This window comes from Tripterygium wilfordii, chromosome 7, assembly GCF_013401445.1.
Source record: "Tripterygium wilfordii isolate XIE 37 chromosome 7, ASM1340144v1, whole genome shotgun sequence".
NCBI classification, from domain to species: domain Eukaryota; kingdom Viridiplantae; phylum Streptophyta; class Magnoliopsida; order Celastrales; family Celastraceae; genus Tripterygium; species Tripterygium wilfordii.
Window position 1 is genome coordinate 911,439 of NC_052238.1, and position 20,052 is coordinate 931,490.

Sequence of the window (20,052 nt, forward strand, 5' to 3'; positions counted from 1 at the left end):
GGTGCTGGCGGCTGGCTGGGAGGTGTATAGGGAAATTATTTTACTTATAATATTATATCATCCTTGAACACTTAGGAGACAGAGGCCGCCTCTTCTTTGTCTGTTTCCTGAGAGAGAATTTTTCTGCGTTGTGATTAGACTCTTAAAACAATAATAAAACAAGGAATTATGTGTAATCCATTATATTTGCCTACAGCTCGAATAAGAAATACAACATCCTATGACTAATCATGCCTTAGAAATTATAATTTATAGCATTATCAGCCAGATTCTTTTCATCAGTCAAAAGTAGCCACTATTCCAAAGAGGAATGATTAATCTAAACGGGAACACAATCTGTGGAGGATTAGATTCATCCCCCCTTGGTCAACCAGAACTTCCCCCCTCACATTATCAGTGAAAATGACCTCACCATTCTTTCTGGAATTTTCAAGAAGTTTCTAGTTGTTTACTACACGAATTATATTTTGATTACATTTAATGTGCTAAAGACAGGAAGACACCATAGACGTTGATACTTCCAGACCCAGTCCACTCATCTTACATTTGATTTGATCTGTAAGTGTGGTAAATATGCCAAACAGGCAGGTCTCTCTGCAATTTCTGTGTGTTTTGGCCCCTGCACCTGCAGCGCTTCTTGTTTTTGTGAGAAAATGGTGCTCTGTTTGTTGTGCATCTGTATTCTGTGCGCTTTTATTTTATGTGTGTGCTTGTGGCTGCCGCCAGTGGCCCCATTACAGAACCAAAGAGACACCAGGACTTGATAAAAATCAACCAAGGCAGGATCCACAAACAACAAACAACGTGTATAGAGCTGGAAACTATAAACTTTATTCATTGATATATCATACACAACAAAAACACAGAATCCATGCCTTTCATGTAAGCAAATCTAAGGGGCAAAGAATGGGATTGAGGGTAGATAGAGCAGAGGGTACCACATATATCCACATACAATTCGCCCAAACTAGACGATGTGGAACATTCATCTCTTAACAAACATAACTCGCATGTCAGTGTTTTGTGTGCTCGTGTGCATGTCATCGTCAGTTGCTATCCTGACACCAAAAGACACCAGGACACAAATCAATAGCTGCTTCAGGCTAAGAACAATCTGGGATCATAAAGCAGGAAAAATATAGATTCAGGAATATGAAATATTGAATCAGACAAGTCAAAGTGAACAGTAGAAAAGATCTGATAATAGAGGAAGATCCGAAAAGTAACGCAAAAGATAATTATCAACCAGCAAACAAGAGTGTAAAAACTAAAAACTGGAAATGACGTAACTTTATTTCTATTGATATGTCATACAACACGCTTACATTCAAATCTAAGGAGCAAGGATTACTTTATCACTGCCACCAGCAAGGGGAAAAAACACTAAAGTGATTCCTGCATTACATTCTCTACAACATAAGAAGGCTTATAGCTTGTACCACTAGTAGGATTTATGCTAAAGATACTTCAAAATATGACCGACAATAATGCAAGATACAGGGTGCAATAGCTTACAATCATATTTTCTAACATCGACATGTTCTTCAGCAGGAAGGCATGCCATCTTGTAAAATATCTGAAATTAAACTCCTAAAGTTCGCAACTTCACACAGTCTTGGTCACTCAAGTAAAAACCAACAACAAGAGGCAGGGATAAATGACGAGTTTCCCAGAATGAAAAGAGAAAAATTGAAATTCAAAAGGAAACGAACCTTCACCTGATTTTAAAGTTATCTTTGCTCCCATCAGGAAGGATGTTGGAGTTATCAATTCCAAATCCTAGATCAAGACTTCCATGCCGGTACCCAGCATGAAGCAGCATAGATAATCCTGCCCTTCCATCCCATAAGCAGCCAATGACTCTCTTCATCAATTACAAAATCTTTGTGATACCCTTTCAACTTCATCCTTAGTTTCTTCATCAGCTCCTGATCCAATGGCAGTGGCATGAACCCAGCCCTCTGATTCCGGATATGCCATTGCTTGTATGTTTCAGGTCTCTCCACCCTCTCCATGCCCTCACGTGCTATAACATTCATAGACTCCCGCCCATAAAACTCTCTCTCAAACAGCAACCTCTGTTGATCATCACATGGTAAGCAAGTATCAAACATATCAAACAAAGCAGAGAAGTGGAAGAGGGCCTCACGGAATCGCGTGTCAAAGAATGGAGCATTGTAGGGTCCATTGATAATAGCATGGACAAATATACGCGGGTTCATCTTCCTGATCAAATTCAAAACTGCATTCCTTGGGCAGTCTACTTCCACGGTTTCATCATATAGGTTCTTAAACCTGAACAGACAGTTGACAGCAAGCACCTCATTGCTATTAATATTAAGGTCCTCAATTCGGATAGTTTCCCAATTCTGCGAAGCTATGGGGTTGTACTCAAATGGGATATTAAACCGCTCACAGTACTTTGCCAAGCGGCGTCCTGTCTCCTCAATTCTTTCAGCTGGCCGAAAACCAGCTTCAGGGAGCTCTATTCCCGTAATGCGTAGCTTGGGAGGCCCACCAGGTCTCATTGAAAGGAATTGAATAAGCATCGGCCACTGGAAACCATATAGGATCCCAAAATCTACAATATGAAGTGTTGTTGCATCTTCAGCCACCTTAAAAATCATTTTGTTCGCAAAAACATTTGAAATCTTCTTGAATGGAAATGCTGAAATATAAGTTTTGTAAGCTTTCAACATATCAGCGGCAGTAAACTTCTTATTGAAAGCCAGGGAAGCACAAAAATTGTGAAATCCAGTGTCGCTTCCCAGCAAGCGAGCCTCAAGGCCATTGGCAAAGTAATGGGCCAACCTTTGAGATCCATCACCAGAAGGAGAAGAATCCTCCCTAATCTGCTTCAGAAGTTCATAAGCAGTCCTAGAGTCATTTACAGAAACAGCCTGAGCACATAGAATCAGGAGAGTCCTCAAATCTGCTGTTTCCTTCTTCTTGCTTTTTCTTCTACCATGAGTAGATTTCCCGATGCTAGATCCATTCAATTCTCTGTTTGACTGAGACATCTTGTTTGTTTCGTTCTGTACAGGTGATTCATCGCAACATACTGGCTGACCGCTTCCCGTAGGAAAAAGTAAAACCTTATCAAACATCTCAGACAATTCAGTCTCTTCCATATAGACTGCCGACTGCTTGTTGCTCCTCAATTCATCGAAATCTAAATCCTCACGGTCGTGGTTCTTTCTAGCTCCCCTTCGATCAGGAGAGCCCCCCCTCACAATTCTCTCTTCTTTAACTATCTCCCCAAGAGCTAGCTCCTTGTGCGGTGTAGCCCCATTGTTGCTCTCCAAATCAATCACCGGATGGTTAGAGCTTGGAAGAAACTTACTAGCTTCCTCTAGCCCTTTCTTAAACAGCCGGATAGATTCCGTATCACCAAACATACTTCGTACCAACTCAGACGTGGACAGTCCACTGCTATTATTGGTCAGGTTATTGGAAATGTTGACAGAGATCTGTGAAGTGGGCTGTGAATCAGACTGTAAATGGTAGTCACCAGGAAGAGAGGCTTCTGAAGAAGACTGTTTATACCCTCCAATTTCACCAACCCACTGAGAACTTAACAAATTGGACGGGCTAGTGGTAGAACGATTACTGAGACCTCCAAAAGATTTACTATCTGGACTCTCAGCATGAATTTGGGGTTGATGAGGTGAGGGAGGATATTGCTCACCAATCATTTCATACAATGATTTCTCAGTGGCTTTTAAAGCCAATGGGTCATGGAACATGCTGGGCTTATTCTCCATGTTTTCTTCCATAAGCATCTGGCTTATATACCTGAGAACAGGATCCGAGGAGTCGCTATCATCACTAGGCGATGAAGACTCTCCCTCCGGGCTCCAGCCAGTTGACAGAGCAAAGAAGATTTCATCTGCGCTTGCAGAGGGAAGAGAAGACTCTCCCTCTTGGTTGGCGGTGAGATACATAGATGGATCATGAGGGTCCAGATCAGTTGGAGGTGTGAAAGGGATTTCATCAAAGCTGAAATCTGGGGAAGGTACAGTGAATTTAAACCCATTTTCAAAATTCAAGTATTGATCTGAATTGGCCAAGCTGGGTTGGTCATCTACCTTGAAACTGTCTATTGAATCTGTGAATCCGGTGTAACTTTGATCCATGTTAATCTATGAAACTAGGGCTGATGATACAAACTCCAGAAAATTACAATAGAACAGATTCCTCTGTAACTTTCAAGCTAACCTTGCCATGTTCACAGGCCAAGAAACCCCAAACATGATTACAGAAAGGATAATAACCCAAAAAGCGACAAATAAATAAGCTAACTCAACCAAAGAACACAAGAACATCAAAGCTCCTAAAAAAGAAAGAAATACCCAACTGATTACAAGAATTGAGGCTGACGAATGAAGATCCAAACTATACGGATAAAAGGGTCATAATTCTTATAACACATACAAGGCTGAGCCCGAGAGACAAATTAAGGACTGAAGTACAAGGTAAAGTAAGTACGGAATGAGAAGAGGAAGGTCGAGATGCTAAAGCTTACCCTTTTATGGACCATGGATGGTGAAAGCAAAGATTGAAGCTTGTGAAGAGTGAGCAACGTCTCTTAGATACTTCGGAGAGAAATCTCTTGGAAGATGGAGGGTTACATTAAATACAAAGAGTTTAAGGGACAAAAATGGGTCTTGACTTCACTTCTTGAGAGACGAGTTCAACGGTTGAAATACTGCACTAGCTGCTGTTAAATACTAGCAGTAATCCTTTAAACAGTTGAAACTTGGGAAGCCATCTTCTCCAAACTAAATTAGCCAAATCAAATTTAAATTATCGTTTCAAAAAAAAAAAAGGTTTTAGCTGTTAGAAATAGGTTAACAGTAGAAAGATTGCTCGAATGAGAGGTTTATTGGTTGCCTGCCTGCCATGACCAAACACCCCCAACTCTCACGCAAAGGCCGGATTAATGGTGAGCATGAGACAGTTTTAATGGGCCTAAGCGGAGCCCATAGTTTCGCATCGATTGGCCCAGCTCATAGACGTAGCCCACATTGTTTTTGCATGGGACAATTGGGAGTAAGAGCACTTTGGACAACTTAATTGTAAAAAGGTCATGAACATTTTTAAAATTGTAAAAAAGTACAATTTAAGGGTAATGTGGTCAACTGACTTAAGATATTTTTTAATTTATTTCTACAATACCCTTCTTCTTCTTCTTCTTCTTCTTCTCTCTCCAACTATCTAACTCTAGTGTGTCATCTCTTTCTCTCATTCTTCTCTACTAAAAGTTATCTCCTTCTTTCTCTCCTCCTCCTTCTTCTTCTTCTTCTTCTTCTTCTTCTTCTTCTGGTTCTCAATTTGAATTTGTTCTTCGTTGCATTCTTCTCCGTTTTTGGCCGAGTTTCTCCTCTCTTCATCGCCTTCTTCGTCGTTGCTCAATCTGGACTGCGTCGAGTTGCTCTGCTTCGTTTTTGACAGATCTTGACTATGCTTCGTTGTTCAATATGAGTTGTGCTTCATTTTTTTGCAGATCTGGACTCTGATTCGTTTTTTGCAGAGATGTATCACTATAGTATCAATATAGTATCACTATAGTATCATCAGCACCAAAAAACCACTAAAATGATACAATTAAACCAGTATGCATACTTCATCTTCCTAATTACTTTTCCTTTCTTGATTTTCTTTTCTTGGTTACCTCTCTTGTTCGTTTTGGAAAAACATTTACAAGTGCAGAGATGTATCACTATAGTATCACGAACACCAAAAATTCATTAAAATGATATAATTGAACCTGTATGCATACTTCTTCTTCCTAATTACTTTTCCTTTCTTGGTTTTCTTTTCTTAGTTTGTACATCTTTTGCTCGTTTTGGAAAAACATTTACAGCTGCAGAGATGTATCACTATAGTATCACCAACACCAAAAATCCACTAAAATGACATAATTAAACTAGAAAGACATGTAATGCAATCAAATTTACATTCTAACATTTATATCATCATTTTATGAGCAAAAGATATAAATTGAACATTAAATTGGATCTTCTATTTAAAAGTATCACTATTGTATCACAATTCGTGGAGAGAGAAAATCAAATTTGAGGTTATTTTGGTAAAAGATTATCTCAGTGTACTTTTTTAAAAAGATGTTTTTAGTGATTGCACTTTTTTACAATTAAGTATAATCTAGTGTACCGACCTCCAAAAGTCCCTTTTTGCATTGATTGATCATAAGCGGGCTTCAGTGAAGTCGAAGCGGCTTAGCTTGGCCCAAGCCGATGGTTTCACTGTGCAGTGTACCCATTCCACTACTCCCCTTTCCTGTCACCCGACGGTCCCAACCTACTCAAAAAACTGAAGAAAGATGGAAACATCTCAACCACAAACAAATTAGCCTGTTATATATTTTACCGAATTATAAAACTGGGGAGAAGATAATAGCCAAATAAAAAAGGGATGTAAATAATATTCATCTAAATATGATCCTGACCTTTGAACATCATGTTACTGTTCATCATTCATAAATCAATATGAACATTATTTGCATCCCATTTTTTTATTAAGTACACCTCATTAACCCTTTAGAAACACACTAGAGTGTCGTGTACTTAATAAAAAATGGGATGTAAATAATATTCATCTAAATCAAACCAACAACTTACAAACTGAAAAGGGACGGCCGATAAAATTGTTGCCACAAAAGCAGGAATCATGTCCATTTTTTTCTATCTACTACAGTTTTTTTTTTTTTTTGCCTTTCAAGTATCAATCAGATGATTTATTGAATCCCTTTTTCGTGAAAGACAGAAAGAGACAAGGAGGAGTGATTAGACACGGATAAGGAAATTTCATTGCCACGAATAAAAGAGCATATATATGCCGGAGAATCAAACTTACATTAATATTCTTTTGTTTGGGCGGTGGCAAAGTAATATGATTAGACATACATAATCTAGTGCATCCTTGGATTAAAGACTTGGGATTAATTATAAATTAATTAATTTGGAAACCCACCAAAGAGATCGTAGTTAGAAAGCTCTTATTCGACCAAATCATTTACATGGGAGAGCCAAGAGAGAAAAATATTGGTACATGGGATGGGAGATGGAGATTTCTATTTCTTAATAACTTTTTACATAAATCACTGAACAAGAATTCACATTAGAGAGAAAAATAAAATGATAATAAAGTCTTAAGTTTCTTCATCACATTGCAGCAAAAGCTCTTGAGATCTCCGTCTTCAGAGGACAAAGCAAGTCTCCGGCTGCTGCTTGAGTTGATGCTTCGCTTGCTGTCGAGACCAGTAAGCGTGGGCGGTCAGGACTCGGTCAAGGAGTTCCTGGGGGACAGGCTCTCCCCTCCTTTGCTGCGGGGATATTCTCGCCGTGTGAACTAGTGTTTTCCATTTGTCCTGCAAAACCCATCGCGTGCAAGACACCTTTAAGGGAAATGTACATCCAGCAAAATACAAAATCACAAACTCATTTACTATCTTTTGCTCTCTCTTACCAATAAACTGATGAACACGTTTTGAAAGAAAAAAATCTGCAGCAAAATTGAATGCAATATGCAATAAAACAACTTACCTTCAAATCCACATAAGTTCGATGCTTTGCATTGTCAAATGCTCGTAGCTTAACATCACGCCATCTGAAAACCGACAAAAACCATTAAAACCTTACAGTGTACTGATTGAGAACAGCAGAATTTGAGCAGGAGTACACAAATAACATGACTGCTAGCTCTATACAGCAGAAATAGAATGGCAACAGAATGCAATGGCCATTAAGAGGGATATGCCTTCAAAAGAATTTCTCTCAACTCGCATAGTTCACAAATTCAAACCATTTCTATTCACAGGTCATGAAGTGCCTGTAGCCTGGTATACCAAACAGTTCAATTGGTTCCTTTTTTGGCCTTTTATTAAAATATACCTTCCAGTTCCAAGCTTCTCAACCGCTTGAACGAGGGCTTCGACTTCAGCAACAGAGAAAGGTCGACGAATTCGGCGCTGTACTGTCTTGCAACGCTTGGATTTCCGGTGTACTGGAACAACAGCCAGTGCCTCAACACTCATGGCTGGTACAGGAATCAGGGCTTTGCAATCCATTGTGCTTTTGTCAACTGACATGTCAGTTGGGGATGGTACAGAATCATGATCACTCTCAATAATGTTGCAAATATTGGCCATATGGGGCTCAGTTGAGGGACTACGAATGCTGTTATGAATCACACCAGGACTGGGAGGATAACTAGCAAAAAGTTGTTAATTCATTAGTTGAAATCATTTGCATGGGGGAGAATGATTCGGCATATAATATAGAATCATAGTAACTACAACAAGTTTCAAAGTCCCAAAAATTTACAACAGAAATTTTATAAAAATGTGAATCCCAGTATAGCCCAGGAAACATTATTTTTTACCCAGGAAAAAACGGAGACATTAAGGTACAAAAGCATTTACTGTCCATGAAGCTTCTGCTCTTCATTCAGCTCAGGTATTCTGTAATTATATGTTTATCAAAAGCGGGTTCCACTTCAGAATAATATAGTATATAGAATATTGGGATTCTACCAAACCAAATGTAAACAGAAGATTCACATGCAAATGGAAGGAAGACTAAAGAAGGCGAAATCCTAGACGAGTCAGAGAACATTACAGTTACCTGGTAAGAGGCTGAGATATGTCACCCGGAAGCAGAAGAGGGGTATCTCCGCCGCGCAATGGTGGGAGACTTTTTGAAGAGTGTGGCTCCAAGCTAAATCCCAAAGCATCCAAGTGGTTATCTTGAGAAATTCCTGTCTGCAGCAGACTTTTGTTGTCATCCCTGACCTTCTTTCCCTGAAGAAGTACACCAACCCGTAATCCACCTCCAAGAATGGCGGTCACTGCCTCCATTACCGTTCTCTGCATAATATTAACATATCATGAAACTAAAGCATATATTTCCATACAGGATTGAACTACAAAGAGGCATAATAGACAATGTGATTCATCCCACAAAACAAGCAGAAAAGTCAAACTTGCCTCAAAATATGAAAAAAAGCATACAGAATATGCTACTTGAATGTAAGTCAAAGAAATTCCTTTACTTGAATGCAATCAACAAAACAATCAAAGATCAATTACCTTCAGTGAACCGACAGTCGCACTTTCAGGAATCTCAATAAAAAGCTCTGGCACCCTGAATGATCTGATCCTTAGTTTCACTGAGTAAAAGGAAACACACCTTCATGTCAGAACCTCTTTGAATGTCGCCGATCAATCATGTCAAAAGAGAACATATCAATCACTCATCAAAAGTTCTCATACCGTGAGAATCTCTAGATTGGAATGATGTGTTTTGACCTGATACAGTCGATGATGCCCCTATGGCTGCATTATAACTTCTAACCATTTAGTAAAAGACCACCATTCGGGAAAATCTCAGAAATATAGACAGGCAAAACAACAATTTAGGGGAAAAAATGCAAGTGTAAGACCTCCATTCATCTTCAGGTATGAACAAGAACCATCAACATTATTTCTCCCGCTAGGATTATCTGAAAGGAACTCGCTACAAATTCCTCCATCTGAATTTGATGCTGAACTGCAATCAAAATGTTTCCTTTTCTTGAAAGGATAAATCCTCTCAGATCTTTGGCATTTGTAAAATTCCTTCCTATAACTGAAAAAGGTCTTCATATCCTTATCTGTAAGCACCAAAATACACATCATTTAAGACATGATCGACTAGTAATTAGTTAAAATTTTAGATTATAAAGAATGCACATACCAGCATTACAATGTGGCAGTGTCACACCCTTAGATTTTGGAGCCTTTTTCCAATGTCTAGTAGCCAGTATCTTCCTTATTCTTTGGTCTCCAATATGTGGCGTCCGCCTAAAGAACTTTTTTGAGGTAAAAGAGTAAGTGCACCCAAAGGGTTTTTCGTCATCATCTTTACTAATTAAATTTACATCGTCCCGACTAGCAGCAGGAAAGGAACTCTGAGGAATTTGGTTCCCACACAAAGGCACCTTGGTACTACTATCTGAATTGGCCGGTAGAGGTTTTCCATCTCTGGCCATTTTATAATCCAAACTGCACGTATCAATCCCACTACCATTTACTACTTGTCTAGTGGCAGAATCTAGTTTACATTTGTCGGGCTTCCCGTAATCAGAGCCAACATCTACTTTGTTAGCAATACTTCCCAGGGAATTATTGCTTCTGCATTCCCCCAATTTCTCAACATCCAACCTCTCTGAGCAATCAACACTAGTTATTAATGAAGCAACTCCTGAATTTACTTCATTGAGCATATGCAGATCTTCCTTACACCTATGATCATGACCTAACGAGAGAATCTCAGAAACAAAGAAACTCTTGTCGCAGCTTCTTTCATCACAAGTTACTTCTTTAAAAGGTTTTCCATCATAGGGACATTCTCCTTTTACACTATCATTAACTGCCTCAAATTGATCTTTGTCAGTTGATGTATTACTAGAAGTAGAAGTAGTTCCTTTCTTAAGTAATAACTTCCCAGCTACACTAGCCAGTAAGTCAAACGCACACATTTGCTTGTCTTCAACTCTACTTCCAAATGAGCCCCTTCTCTAAAAGAAACAACAAATCATTTATCCATATCAATCAATTTCTGGAAAATCCACAAAAACAGTTAACAAAGTTATTAGAAAAAAAAGGAGACACATTTGCAATAGAACACATTTACCCTTGCTGATCTGGCAGCTCGAGGCATAAAAGGAAACTGATAGCCATTGAATCCATAATCCAACCTCTTCTGCATTACCATATCTCATAGATTACACACAGGACACATCAGACACAGATAGAGCAGTTTCTAGATCCAAGATGTAATAACTAGGCGCTGTTCCAAAGGCTTCAGCCAAAGAAACCTTAAGGTAATACCCTGCAAAACAAGGAACATAATTAATGCGATTCATATGTATATCAGTAGTAATTATAGATTCAATGCACAAGAACACGATATAAATATAGAAATAATATCTCTTTCTAAATTTACAACTAAAAATGTCCCTAAACTAAAGTTATTGCATTAATTGAGGCCAGTAACAGCAAAATCAAAGGCCTAGCAACAAAACACCCAGAATACCAAAAACTTGATTGTCATTAATCACACCACGCACAAGTGCATAAAAATGATGGAAACAAACTCTAACTCTTCACATATGCACTACTTGATGGCACAGGATCTGGTTTAACACCCAAATAAAAACAGCAATTAAACCTTACACATCCCTCCTCTGCAGTTTATCTTAATTTCGAATTAAAAAAAAAAAAATTCCTTTCACGGCCCCGGAAAAAGAAAAAACGAAGAACAACTAAAACCCGAAACAGAGGATCAGAGCAAGAAAGCCAAATCAACATTTTAGACATCCATACAGAAAACCCTGTAATTTAGGACAAATATATATTTACAAGATCTTAAACATTAACAGGAAACGATCTTAAAAACTAAGCAAACAGAGGATAGACACAAAATTCAACACTAGAAAATAGAACCTCGATCACACTTCTTAGGCCGGACCCAATATTTTGAGAGGAAAAAAGATGGTCTTTTTAGGGATGAATCACACCCATGGTCTTTTTAGGGATGAATCACACCCAAAATCTCAGATCGAATCCATGAAAACCTGAATTGTGGACGTAAGACCGAATCGAAGAACAAAATTCGGGAAAAAAAAACACATTTTTGCAAGTAATTATTTAAAAAAAAAAAAAACTCAAATCAAAGCCACAAAAGTGAGAATACAAATGATCAACCACAATTCTCAAGCTTAAATACAAAAACAGGATCTTGCGATCAAAATAACGTTGTTAAATTCCAGGAAAATTTTCAAAAAGTTTTCTTCATTTCCCATCAAACCCACCAATCAATTACACCTGAACAAGGCAGACCACGATGAAAAAAACAACTTTACCAGAATTCAAGACCGAAAACCGAACATAATTCGATTCTCTCACCTCCTACTGACGATTTCTCGCTAAAAGTGCAAATCTTTTTCGACTCCAGCCAAGTTCACAGGATTTTCAGGCAAATGTAAGATCGGAGATGAAACAAATCACAATTATCTCTCCTTCCCACAAACACAAACACAAACACTCTCATTCTTCCCTCTCACTCTCTCATTTTCTATCCCGAATTGTAACCCCAGAAAACGTTGTTTTAAACGCTACCCATTTATCTCTCTCTCTCTGATCGCCAAAACCCTCTAAAAACCACCCAACCATTGCTTAAACCCCCAGTTCTTATACCATTGACTCCGGGGCACCGGACCCATCGCTAAGTTCTCGAGAGTGTACCGACTATAGCCGGTTTTGGAAATCACCCAAAAACCGGTTCTTCCTGATAGGGTGGCCCACCAATGCATTTGAGTGCGCTTTTGATGGTTACACGTGGATGAGATTCAGATCCTGTGGCTGCCTATGATCCGCACGATCGAGAAAAACGTTGGGTCACTAAGTGATAGAATTTTTATCCATTTTCCATGGTAAATATTAAATAGTGCACGTTTAAAATTAAGAACAAAGCAGGAAGTTATAACAGAACCAAAGACTAATTTTTTTAAAAAAATTTCCCTATTTATTCGATCAGATGGGGTTAGATTCTTCAGATCTAGAAGGGCGTAACTTGATCGACAGAGGACGTATCCGTCATTTTAGACGCGTATCGTATTCGCGCAGTTATCCCGATAAGCATGTTACGCACTTTTTTTCCAATTTGTTTTAAGAAACATAGTTGTGGCTGTCTATATTTGGACTCTAATGCCACGTCGGACTATAACCCTATCAAACGTGGCAAGATCGCAGGCCCCAATTGGTTACTTTTTGGTCAGAATTATCGGAATAGAAAAACAAATTTCAATTATTTGGTGGCCTTTTAAAAACAAATTGAAACGGGGGGGGGCTCTCTCTATCATGGTGTGACGTTGGAGTAAACGGTGACGACGAAATGACGTGGCGGATGAAGAGCCAAGATAGACAAGGCGGTTGGGTTCGGTGGATAAAGGGTGTGTGATGGGGTTTGTGGTGGGGCCTAGACTAGCGGTAGGCCCCACAATTCCAATTATTTTGAACAAGGTTTCAAAATCGTTGTCCAAAGAATGATTATTTAAATCAAAATTAAAAGATGGTCAAAGAGGGTGGTGTTAGATTGACACGTGGAGATGAAGGAATGGCCTAATTACAAAGCAAAGCTTCTATTCCGACGCCGTTTGTTTAGTGAATGGTAGTTACTTTACGAACACTAGGTGATTGAGAGAGTAGGGTAAGAATGCAATTTGAGTGGAAACAGGATAATGACCGCATAATTAATTGTTTTGCTTGTGTTTCGTATATAAATAAAGGGGAAAAGAAAAAAGGTTGGAACAAGAAATAAATGATGTAATGAAAAGAAAGTAATGTTGGGGTTGGTTCATGGGAACTAGGTTTACTATTTGAAAACGAAGACAGAGTAGATGTCTGTTTTGATGTGTGTGTTAACAGAAAATGAACTACAACTACGTTTTCGGTACATTATAGTTCAACCAAGTCATGGCACTCTTTATGTGGAATTCAACCATATCTATTAGTATTGAATTTTCCAAACGAAGAAACACACACATATATATATATATATGCATTTGTTTAAAGTTTGCTGTAGCAGCTCATGTTGCGTTTATGCAAGGCAACATATTCTTCCCCAAGTAAGCTGGAAAAGACAAGGCACCCAGACCCAGTATATCCTGTTTGCGGAATATAAATATATGGATATGGTACGACAAAATTATTAAATTGCTGGGTTTGCTTATCGAGAAATAACTAAATTCCACATGATAATTAAAGATAAAGATGTGCATATGAATGATACGATTGGTATACTGATGGTTGTTCGCCGTTTCAACAAGATAACAAGTTTATGATATATTAACACGTTTAATTATATAAAAATCACTGCACATGTAACATATGTGTGTTGAACACCGTCTTAAATATCTGGGTAGATTTATAGATTTTGACCCATTTTTCTAGGTAAGAAAGAGGAAGTTAAAAACCAGCTCACTACCAACTTATGTTTTAGACTTATATATATGTACTAGTTATGGGGAAAGGAAGATGGGAGTTTGCATTTGAAGGAAATTTGAGATTTCTTGTCGTGTAAGGGACATTGAGAGCTGATTCACTTGTTTAAGCTTGCCTGATTATACTGGTCCATGGGCTTGGTGTGACTTGGAAGATATTATCATAAACAACTCTTCTCTCTGTTCCACGCCACCCTCTCAACATAGACCTTGTAACAAATTTACACTTACATACGCAAAATTTCAATGGCCTGCCTTTTTATTATTTTGAACATAACCCCTAAAAAAATTGTACTATTTATGTGTATGCCTATATATATAGGCATCTCAACTCAAATCATTAAATACATTGTGAATTAATTTGAGCGACTTAACCCAAGTTAATTTCATGAATTAGTTTATTCTTACTCTAGCGAGTAGTATTGTGTCAACAAGAAGATACCTGCTATTTTCTGTTGCATAAAAATAGGTCATCTAGGACATGGTAATGCCCGAAAACATGAAAAGAAAAAGGCAAGACAGAATTGTCCTGTTTCGAATGGTGAAACAAATATGAGTAAGCCTTTACTTGCATTGGGGCCAACAAGGGCCTGCAACTGCAAACACACAGTGGTACAAGTTATGAGATCATATTCCAATAATTCTTTTTTGCATAACTGCCAAAACTTGTTCCTTTTTCTCCCAACCCCTTCAGCCTTCTGTTTTTTGTTTTTTAATCAGGCCTGATGACGGGCTGAGTTATAGCAAGAGCCCATGAGCATTTTAAAACCTCGCGAGTCTTGGAGAAAATTTAGTCACACCCCAAATTTTAACATGAATATCCCGACTTTCGTTGACTTCGCGTTGATAGTGTATTTTTTTAGGTCGCCGCTCATAACACCCCACCCACTTAGTGTATTCCAAAAACAAAACAGAGTAGAGCACCACCTTCATCACGAGAAGGGTAAAATGTCGTGGAGGAGAGTCTCTTTTTTCTCCTTTAAATCGCCGTTGGAACACGAGAGGAGTCTCTGTCAATGTCTCATTTTTCGGAGACCCTGTACGTTTCACTTATTGAAACGCGGTTTGTTACTGTAGTTTTAGACTGAACCTTAAAAGGAAGAGCAGTTTCGTAGTCACTACTCTAGTACAATTACGCTGATAAAATTTACTATTTAGTTGCAACTTGCAAGCAATTAATGGCTGGATTACGGATTTAGTTAGTGGTGTAATTAGAATTAATTTTGCTGTTGGATTATTTTGTTCATTATTTGGCAACAGGATCAATTGGGAGATATTTTGCATTGGATTCGGCAAGTGGTGGCCCTAGTTTGCGGGCTGCTATGGGGTGTCATACCTTTGGCCGGGGGTATATGGATTCTAGTGTAAGTTTGGCGCTTGCATTACTCTTTGATTGGTTTTCATTACATTTTATTTGCATGACTCTTTGATTGGTGTTCATTATATTTTATGTGCTTGCTTGAGTTGAATTGAAAGTGTTGTTGCATAAAAACTACTATGAGTATTAGTTGTCTTTCAAGTGAACCAAGCAATGGAAACCAATCTCTTTTAATGGACAGACATAATTGTAAGCAACATCAATTGAGCAAGGGCCTTGCTGCTGCTGCTGTTGTTGTTTATAAGTTGGAAAATAAGAGTTTCAGACATTAATACATTACAAAGCATGCTTTGGAGGCATAAGAACATTGTCTGACTCAGTAAATGGGATTCGTGTTTAGTTCTTTTAAGCTTGCAACTATGACGATTAGCAGTCAACATAGCTGAATTTTTGTTTCTTTGGAAATTTTTACCCCACGAATTTTATTGTGGTGGTTCTGATTTGCAGCTTCTTAGCGATCTCCACTGGCATTGTTTACGGTTATTACACAATGATATTGAAGATTGATGAGGAAGATTTTGGCGGCCATGGAATGCTTTTCCAAGAGGGGTTTTTCGCTTCTTGCACTCTCTTTCTGGTATGCTAATATATGATTTCTTGTACATTGCAGTGACATGTTTTTTGGTTTTACAACTGATTCAATCTATTTGGTTGCTCAGTTGACGTGGATTCTAGTATACGGCTAGGCTCACTTTCGATTGGATGGGTGCACGAAGCACTTGGTCTTCATATATTTAAATGATGTTTTTGCACGATTTCAATTGATAGATTAGTTGAATTAGCGCTAGCAATTATTTTATTTGTCATCGATTTTCCAAAGAATGGACATGCTGGCTCTGGTTGTCCACTTGAAAGCAGAATTCACAATCGAACAGTTCTCGATTAACAATCCACAAAAATTGTATAATGTCTTGCAGGAAAAAAAAAAAGCCAAAATTTTCTTGTGCCGGTCTGTAATTCGTAAACACTACTGTTTCTCAAGTAGGATATTGCATATTCATAAACACACTTCGTGGTCTTGGACCAAAATTATACAATCAGATTATCAGACTGTCCATGGGGAATAAATTATGCACATACCAAGGAAAATACGAGAAAATTATGGGTTCACAACAAAAGTTATTAATTCATTTTCAATTACCAAGAACATGACAATTACCATTATTTGACAAATGCCTTTACTTAATAGGAAGAGGTGTTAGAGGCTTAGAGCTTACATCCATCTTTGGCGCCAGTTCCTTCGACTTTGTGATGCAAGGTAAATGCGGCCATACACCCATTTTCTACCTAGCCCTGAAATGGCTTTCTGCATGACGACACACTTGTGTGAGGAAAGCTAATCAGACATATGAGTGTTCCAAAATAAAGTTATCAAGCATATCGGTTTCACAAATGCGATAAACACTAATGGCCATGGCCGCTTCCTTTACAGCCCCACAGTGTCTAAATAAAGGCATTTTAGCTGCTTGAAAATGTGATAGAAGTTCAGAGCTGCCGAGGCTCATTGGCTGTGTGGTATGTGTGAAGGTACAGAGGTAAAATCACTATTAATCAAGTATGTATTTATCATACTTTTGCATTCCACAGCAAAGAGAACACATAGCACAAAATGTTTTCAAATGATTCAGTTTTCTGACGAAGCTCCTCATTGAATTCAGCATGGAAGCTACAATTTCCCATATGATAGACTGAAGAATACTATACCTCAACCTTGGTGCGGAATACTAATGAGGATTCACACACATGACAATCTGCTCCATGAGAGAAGTCATTAGGTTGATCTGATCTTACAAATGCAAATACCTGCGCAAAATTGCAGATTTCAGCCACAAGAGGAAGAATCAGAAGTTGAATCATCATTTATGTTCTTATACAACTTTAATTAGTTGAATAACAATAAGAAAATTAAATTTATTGGGAGTCTTGGAACCCAAAAGGTGTGTGCTATGACTGACCTCCTCACCACAATTTGGGCATGGCCCCTTGAGCGCCACTAGGTTGTTTGTCCACAATCTTTGAAGCACCTTAACTACAATAATAATCAATTAAGTAAATGTCACTTCCTGTTTTACCCCTAGATTGATAATCATATATTTTCCAAATTCTTATAAGGACATTCAATCATCATATGTGTAGTGAAATCTTATTTACGTTAGAATGACAACATGTGCCCTGATAAAAAAATGTTCTAGAAATTAAATCCAAAAGATGACTTGCATTAGTATATATAGCAACATAAGATTACCAGAAGCTCTAATAATTGGGTAGCCAATCAGCAACCCAACTGCAACAAAGAGAACACCATTCGCCATGGAAAGAAACGCTGACGCAGATCCTTGGCTATCATGCAAAAATACTGAATCGAATGAATCTCGATAAGCTAGACCCACTGTGTAGATGATGGGCACAAGAGATGCTGAACAGCCAATCACTAAAAACAGGATCCATATGCTCGCCAATGCAAAAGCCTGTGATATATCTTCCTGCCCTACATCCATGTCACTCAATCTTCAAGAATTGAAATAACCAATGCTCTAATGGGCCAACTAAAATAATATTACTATCCATAACTAGTTCATTTCAGTCGATTAGCTTTACTTTCCATTCCATTTGGGGGGGGGGGGGGGGGCAGCTTTAAACATAGATATTGAGTTTCTATTCATTGGAGAAGAATTTGATGTTTGCTGATCATCTTTTTCATTTTCTTTCTCCTTTTATTTCCCTCTTTCATTTCACAAACAAGGATAAAGGAAACAAATGATGCCAAAACAACGACGGATTTCAAAGATCAGTTTTTTGGAGAGGCAATTTTGATGAGTGAAACTGATAGTTCCAAAGTATTGTTCTACAACAACAAACTAAATAAAACAACTCAAAAGGAAAATTACCTCAGCATCCGCGTAGGTAGATTGGCGCCTAAGACTGCATCGTGGATACTTGACGACGGATTTCGAACCATATGACCGCAATTTTAACTGCTTTGTTTTTTTTTTTTATCAAATGTTATGCGAAGAATACAAAACTAATGAAATATGTTAAAACTGTGTATGGATTTACCTCTACTCTATCAAACATGTCATCCAATATCAATGGCTTGCCACTGTAATACGCATCTCTTGCCTAACAAAGAAAAAAAAAACAAGTACATACGTAATTGAACCTCCAAATATTAATTCCACAGAAGAACGGTCTTAAACTGAATGAGCTAAAATAATTCGCATTGAGGAGCACATGCTTTCCTCTTCCTAATTAAGACGTCGATTCCAAAAATTATATAGCATACCCTTAAACCAGCTTGCCTTATCATAAAATCGATGCAATTAGCAACAAAACAATATTGATAATTCCTTGAAAGAGCGAAGAAATTAAACCTAACGGAAATATAATAATATAGCAAAAGATAAAACTATTATTAACATACCTGGCGATAGAGAGCTTCTAGGGTTTCTCTGCTGGCAGACTCCAGAGGGCCGACAAATATGCAGGACGGACCTTCCGCCAGAGCCAGGTCATCGTGCGCTCCGTTTCTCTTCGCCGAGATACTCACGGAGAACGAAGCTGCTCCCCGGAAACTCTTCGACGGCTTCAAAACCGCGGATCCGATCACGTGATGCTCGATAGGGCCGCGCGTGCCGGCCATGAACTGAGAAGGATAAGTACGGCACAACAAGACAGTGTCGCTAGAGAGCGCTGTTTTACAAATATGAGGTTGAACTGGTACGGTTCAGTTAGGAAAGCGGCTCGATTATTCTGGCCACAAAATAGTATTTAATTAAAATTTAGTGGCTTCGTTTGACAAGAATGCCCTTGAGGTTCAGATTGGTTTTGGCGCGTTATGGATGTTGATTAGTTTTGTGGATCTGGTTACACACGACGTCGTATTTAAGTGTTTGTGGACTGAAAAATGCGTTTGCCGGGAGTCGAACCCGGGTCTATTGCTTGGAAGGCAATTATCCTAACCGTTGGACTACAAACGCACGCTTGTTGTCAGCGATTTCTAATAGAATATTTATTAACTTTCTATGATGATCCTTTCTGTACAGATGGTTTTTTGTTTTTCCAGAAATATCATCTGTACGGAAAGGATCATCATAAGATTTGCTCATTGTTTGGTTAAAACTCGGCACTGGTGTCGTAAATACGATTAATCCACTCTTTATTTCATATTGTTTGCTTTTGGTTGCCGTAATGTTTTACTTTTAATTCTTGAATCGAAGTGCATTTCTGTTGTGTCATAATAAGCTGAAGGGTGAGTTGGTGGCTGAAATTGGGGTTCAAAATCTTTGTTGTTGGTTCAGATAACCAGGTCCTCAACACAAACAAACAATCACAAGAAGATCAATGCCCTCTATACATCAAAAAACGATTAAGAGATGATGAGACGAGTTCTTCATTGGCTGCCAGAATTGGAATTAGCAAATATTGATTAAGATGATAATTAATCCAGTTCCCTTAATAAGGGCCAGTGGTTAGGAGGTTGAAATCCTTTGCAACTTGTGGAGATGTCAATTCTTTCTTGAAAGGCCGGCATCCACAAAAATGAATTTTACGCAAAGAAGCCATAGTTAATTGTCAATTTTTCGAGCTATATATTAATGATCAAGACAACT

General features: G+C 38.3%; 3 protein-coding genes, 1 non-coding gene and 1 pseudogene across 7 annotated transcripts; 1 reads left to right on the forward strand and 4 right to left on the reverse strand.

Moving 5' to 3' along the window:
- Positions 1–32: 32 nt before the first annotated feature.
- On the reverse strand, positions 33–4,875 carry LOC120002190 (scarecrow-like protein 34). 3 transcript variants are annotated; one of them, XM_038850825.1, is made up of 2 exons: positions 1,719–4,875; positions 33–123 (listed from the first exon to the last, which is right to left on the reverse strand). In XM_038850825.1, the coding sequence occupies exon 1, from the start codon at positions 4,134–4,136 to the stop codon at positions 1,785–1,787; it is 2,352 nt and encodes a 783-aa protein (XP_038706753.1). In that variant the 5' UTR covers positions 4,137–4,875; the 3' UTR covers positions 33–123; positions 1,719–1,784. The 3 variants fall into 3 exon arrangements, with proteins under 3 accessions (XP_038706753.1, XP_038706752.1, XP_038706751.1); XM_038850824.1 differs by lacking the exon at positions 33–123 and adding an exon at positions 808–1,058; XM_038850823.1 differs by lacking the exon at positions 33–123 and adding an exon at positions 808–1,114 and having other exon boundaries at positions 1,719–4,874.
- Positions 4,876–6,997: 2,122 nt separating this feature from the next.
- LOC120002191 (telomere repeat-binding protein 5) lies at positions 6,998–12,225 on the reverse strand. Of its 2 annotated transcripts, none has more exons than XM_038850827.1 (10): positions 11,969–12,225; positions 10,695–10,892; positions 9,756–10,578; positions 9,463–9,672; positions 9,293–9,355; positions 9,110–9,189; positions 8,646–8,887; positions 7,914–8,219; positions 7,566–7,629; positions 6,998–7,390 (listed from the first exon to the last, which is right to left on the reverse strand). In XM_038850827.1, exons 2-10 carry the CDS (start codon positions 10,773–10,775, stop codon positions 7,220–7,222), a joined length of 2,040 nt encoding a protein of 679 aa, XP_038706755.1. In that variant the 5' UTR covers positions 10,776–10,892; positions 11,969–12,225; the 3' UTR covers positions 6,998–7,219. The 2 variants fall into 2 exon arrangements, with proteins under 2 accessions (XP_038706755.1, XP_038706754.1); XM_038850826.1 differs by having other exon boundaries at positions 7,914–8,231; positions 11,969–12,224.
- A 731-nt stretch (positions 12,226–12,956) lies between these two features.
- On the forward strand, positions 12,957–16,328 carry LOC120001992 (annotated as a pseudogene).
- Positions 16,329–16,415: 87 nt separating this feature from the next.
- Positions 16,416–19,179, reverse strand: LOC120001754 (PGR5-like protein 1B, chloroplastic). Its single transcript, XM_038850204.1, has 7 exons — positions 18,864–19,179; positions 18,500–18,562; positions 18,331–18,417; positions 17,688–17,925; positions 17,398–17,471; positions 17,147–17,245; positions 16,416–16,748 (listed from the first exon to the last, which is right to left on the reverse strand). The coding sequence occupies exons 1-7, from the start codon at positions 19,080–19,082 to the stop codon at positions 16,656–16,658; spliced, it is 873 nt and encodes a 290-aa protein (XP_038706132.1). The 5' UTR covers positions 19,083–19,179; the 3' UTR covers positions 16,416–16,655.
- Positions 19,180–19,347: 168 nt separating this feature from the next.
- TRNAG-UCC lies at positions 19,348–19,419 on the reverse strand. Its single transcript has one exon. It is a non-coding gene; the product is annotated as a tRNA-Gly (tRNA).
- Between the last annotated feature and the right edge of the window lie 633 nt (positions 19,420–20,052).

Coding starts and splice junctions, on each gene's coding strand:
- LOC120002190 (XM_038850825.1), bottom strand. CDS start 4,136: ATGGATCAAAGTTACACCGGATTCACAGATTCAATAGACAGTTTCAAG.
- LOC120002191 (XM_038850826.1), bottom strand. CDS start 10,775: ATGGTAATGCAGAAGAGGTTGGATTATGGATTCAATGGCTATCAGTTT. Junction 9,356..9,462: donor ATACCTGAAGATGAATGGAG/GTCTTACACTTG, acceptor GTTATAATGCAG/CCATAGGGGCATCATCGACT. Junction 7,391..7,565: donor GAACTTATGTGGATTTGAAG/GTAAGTTGTTTT, acceptor TGGGTTTTGCAG/GACAAATGGAAAACACTAGT.
- LOC120001754 (XM_038850204.1), bottom strand. CDS start 19,082: ATGGCCGGCACGCGCGGCCCTATCGAGCATCACGTGATCGGATCCGCG. Junction 18,563..18,863: donor TAGAAGCTCTCTATCGCCAG/GTATGTTAATAA, acceptor TTTCTTTGTTAG/GCAAGAGATGCGTATTACAG. Junction 18,418..18,499: donor ACATGTTTGATAGAGTAGAG/GTAAATCCATAC, acceptor AAAACAAAGCAG/TTAAAATTGCGGTCATATGG.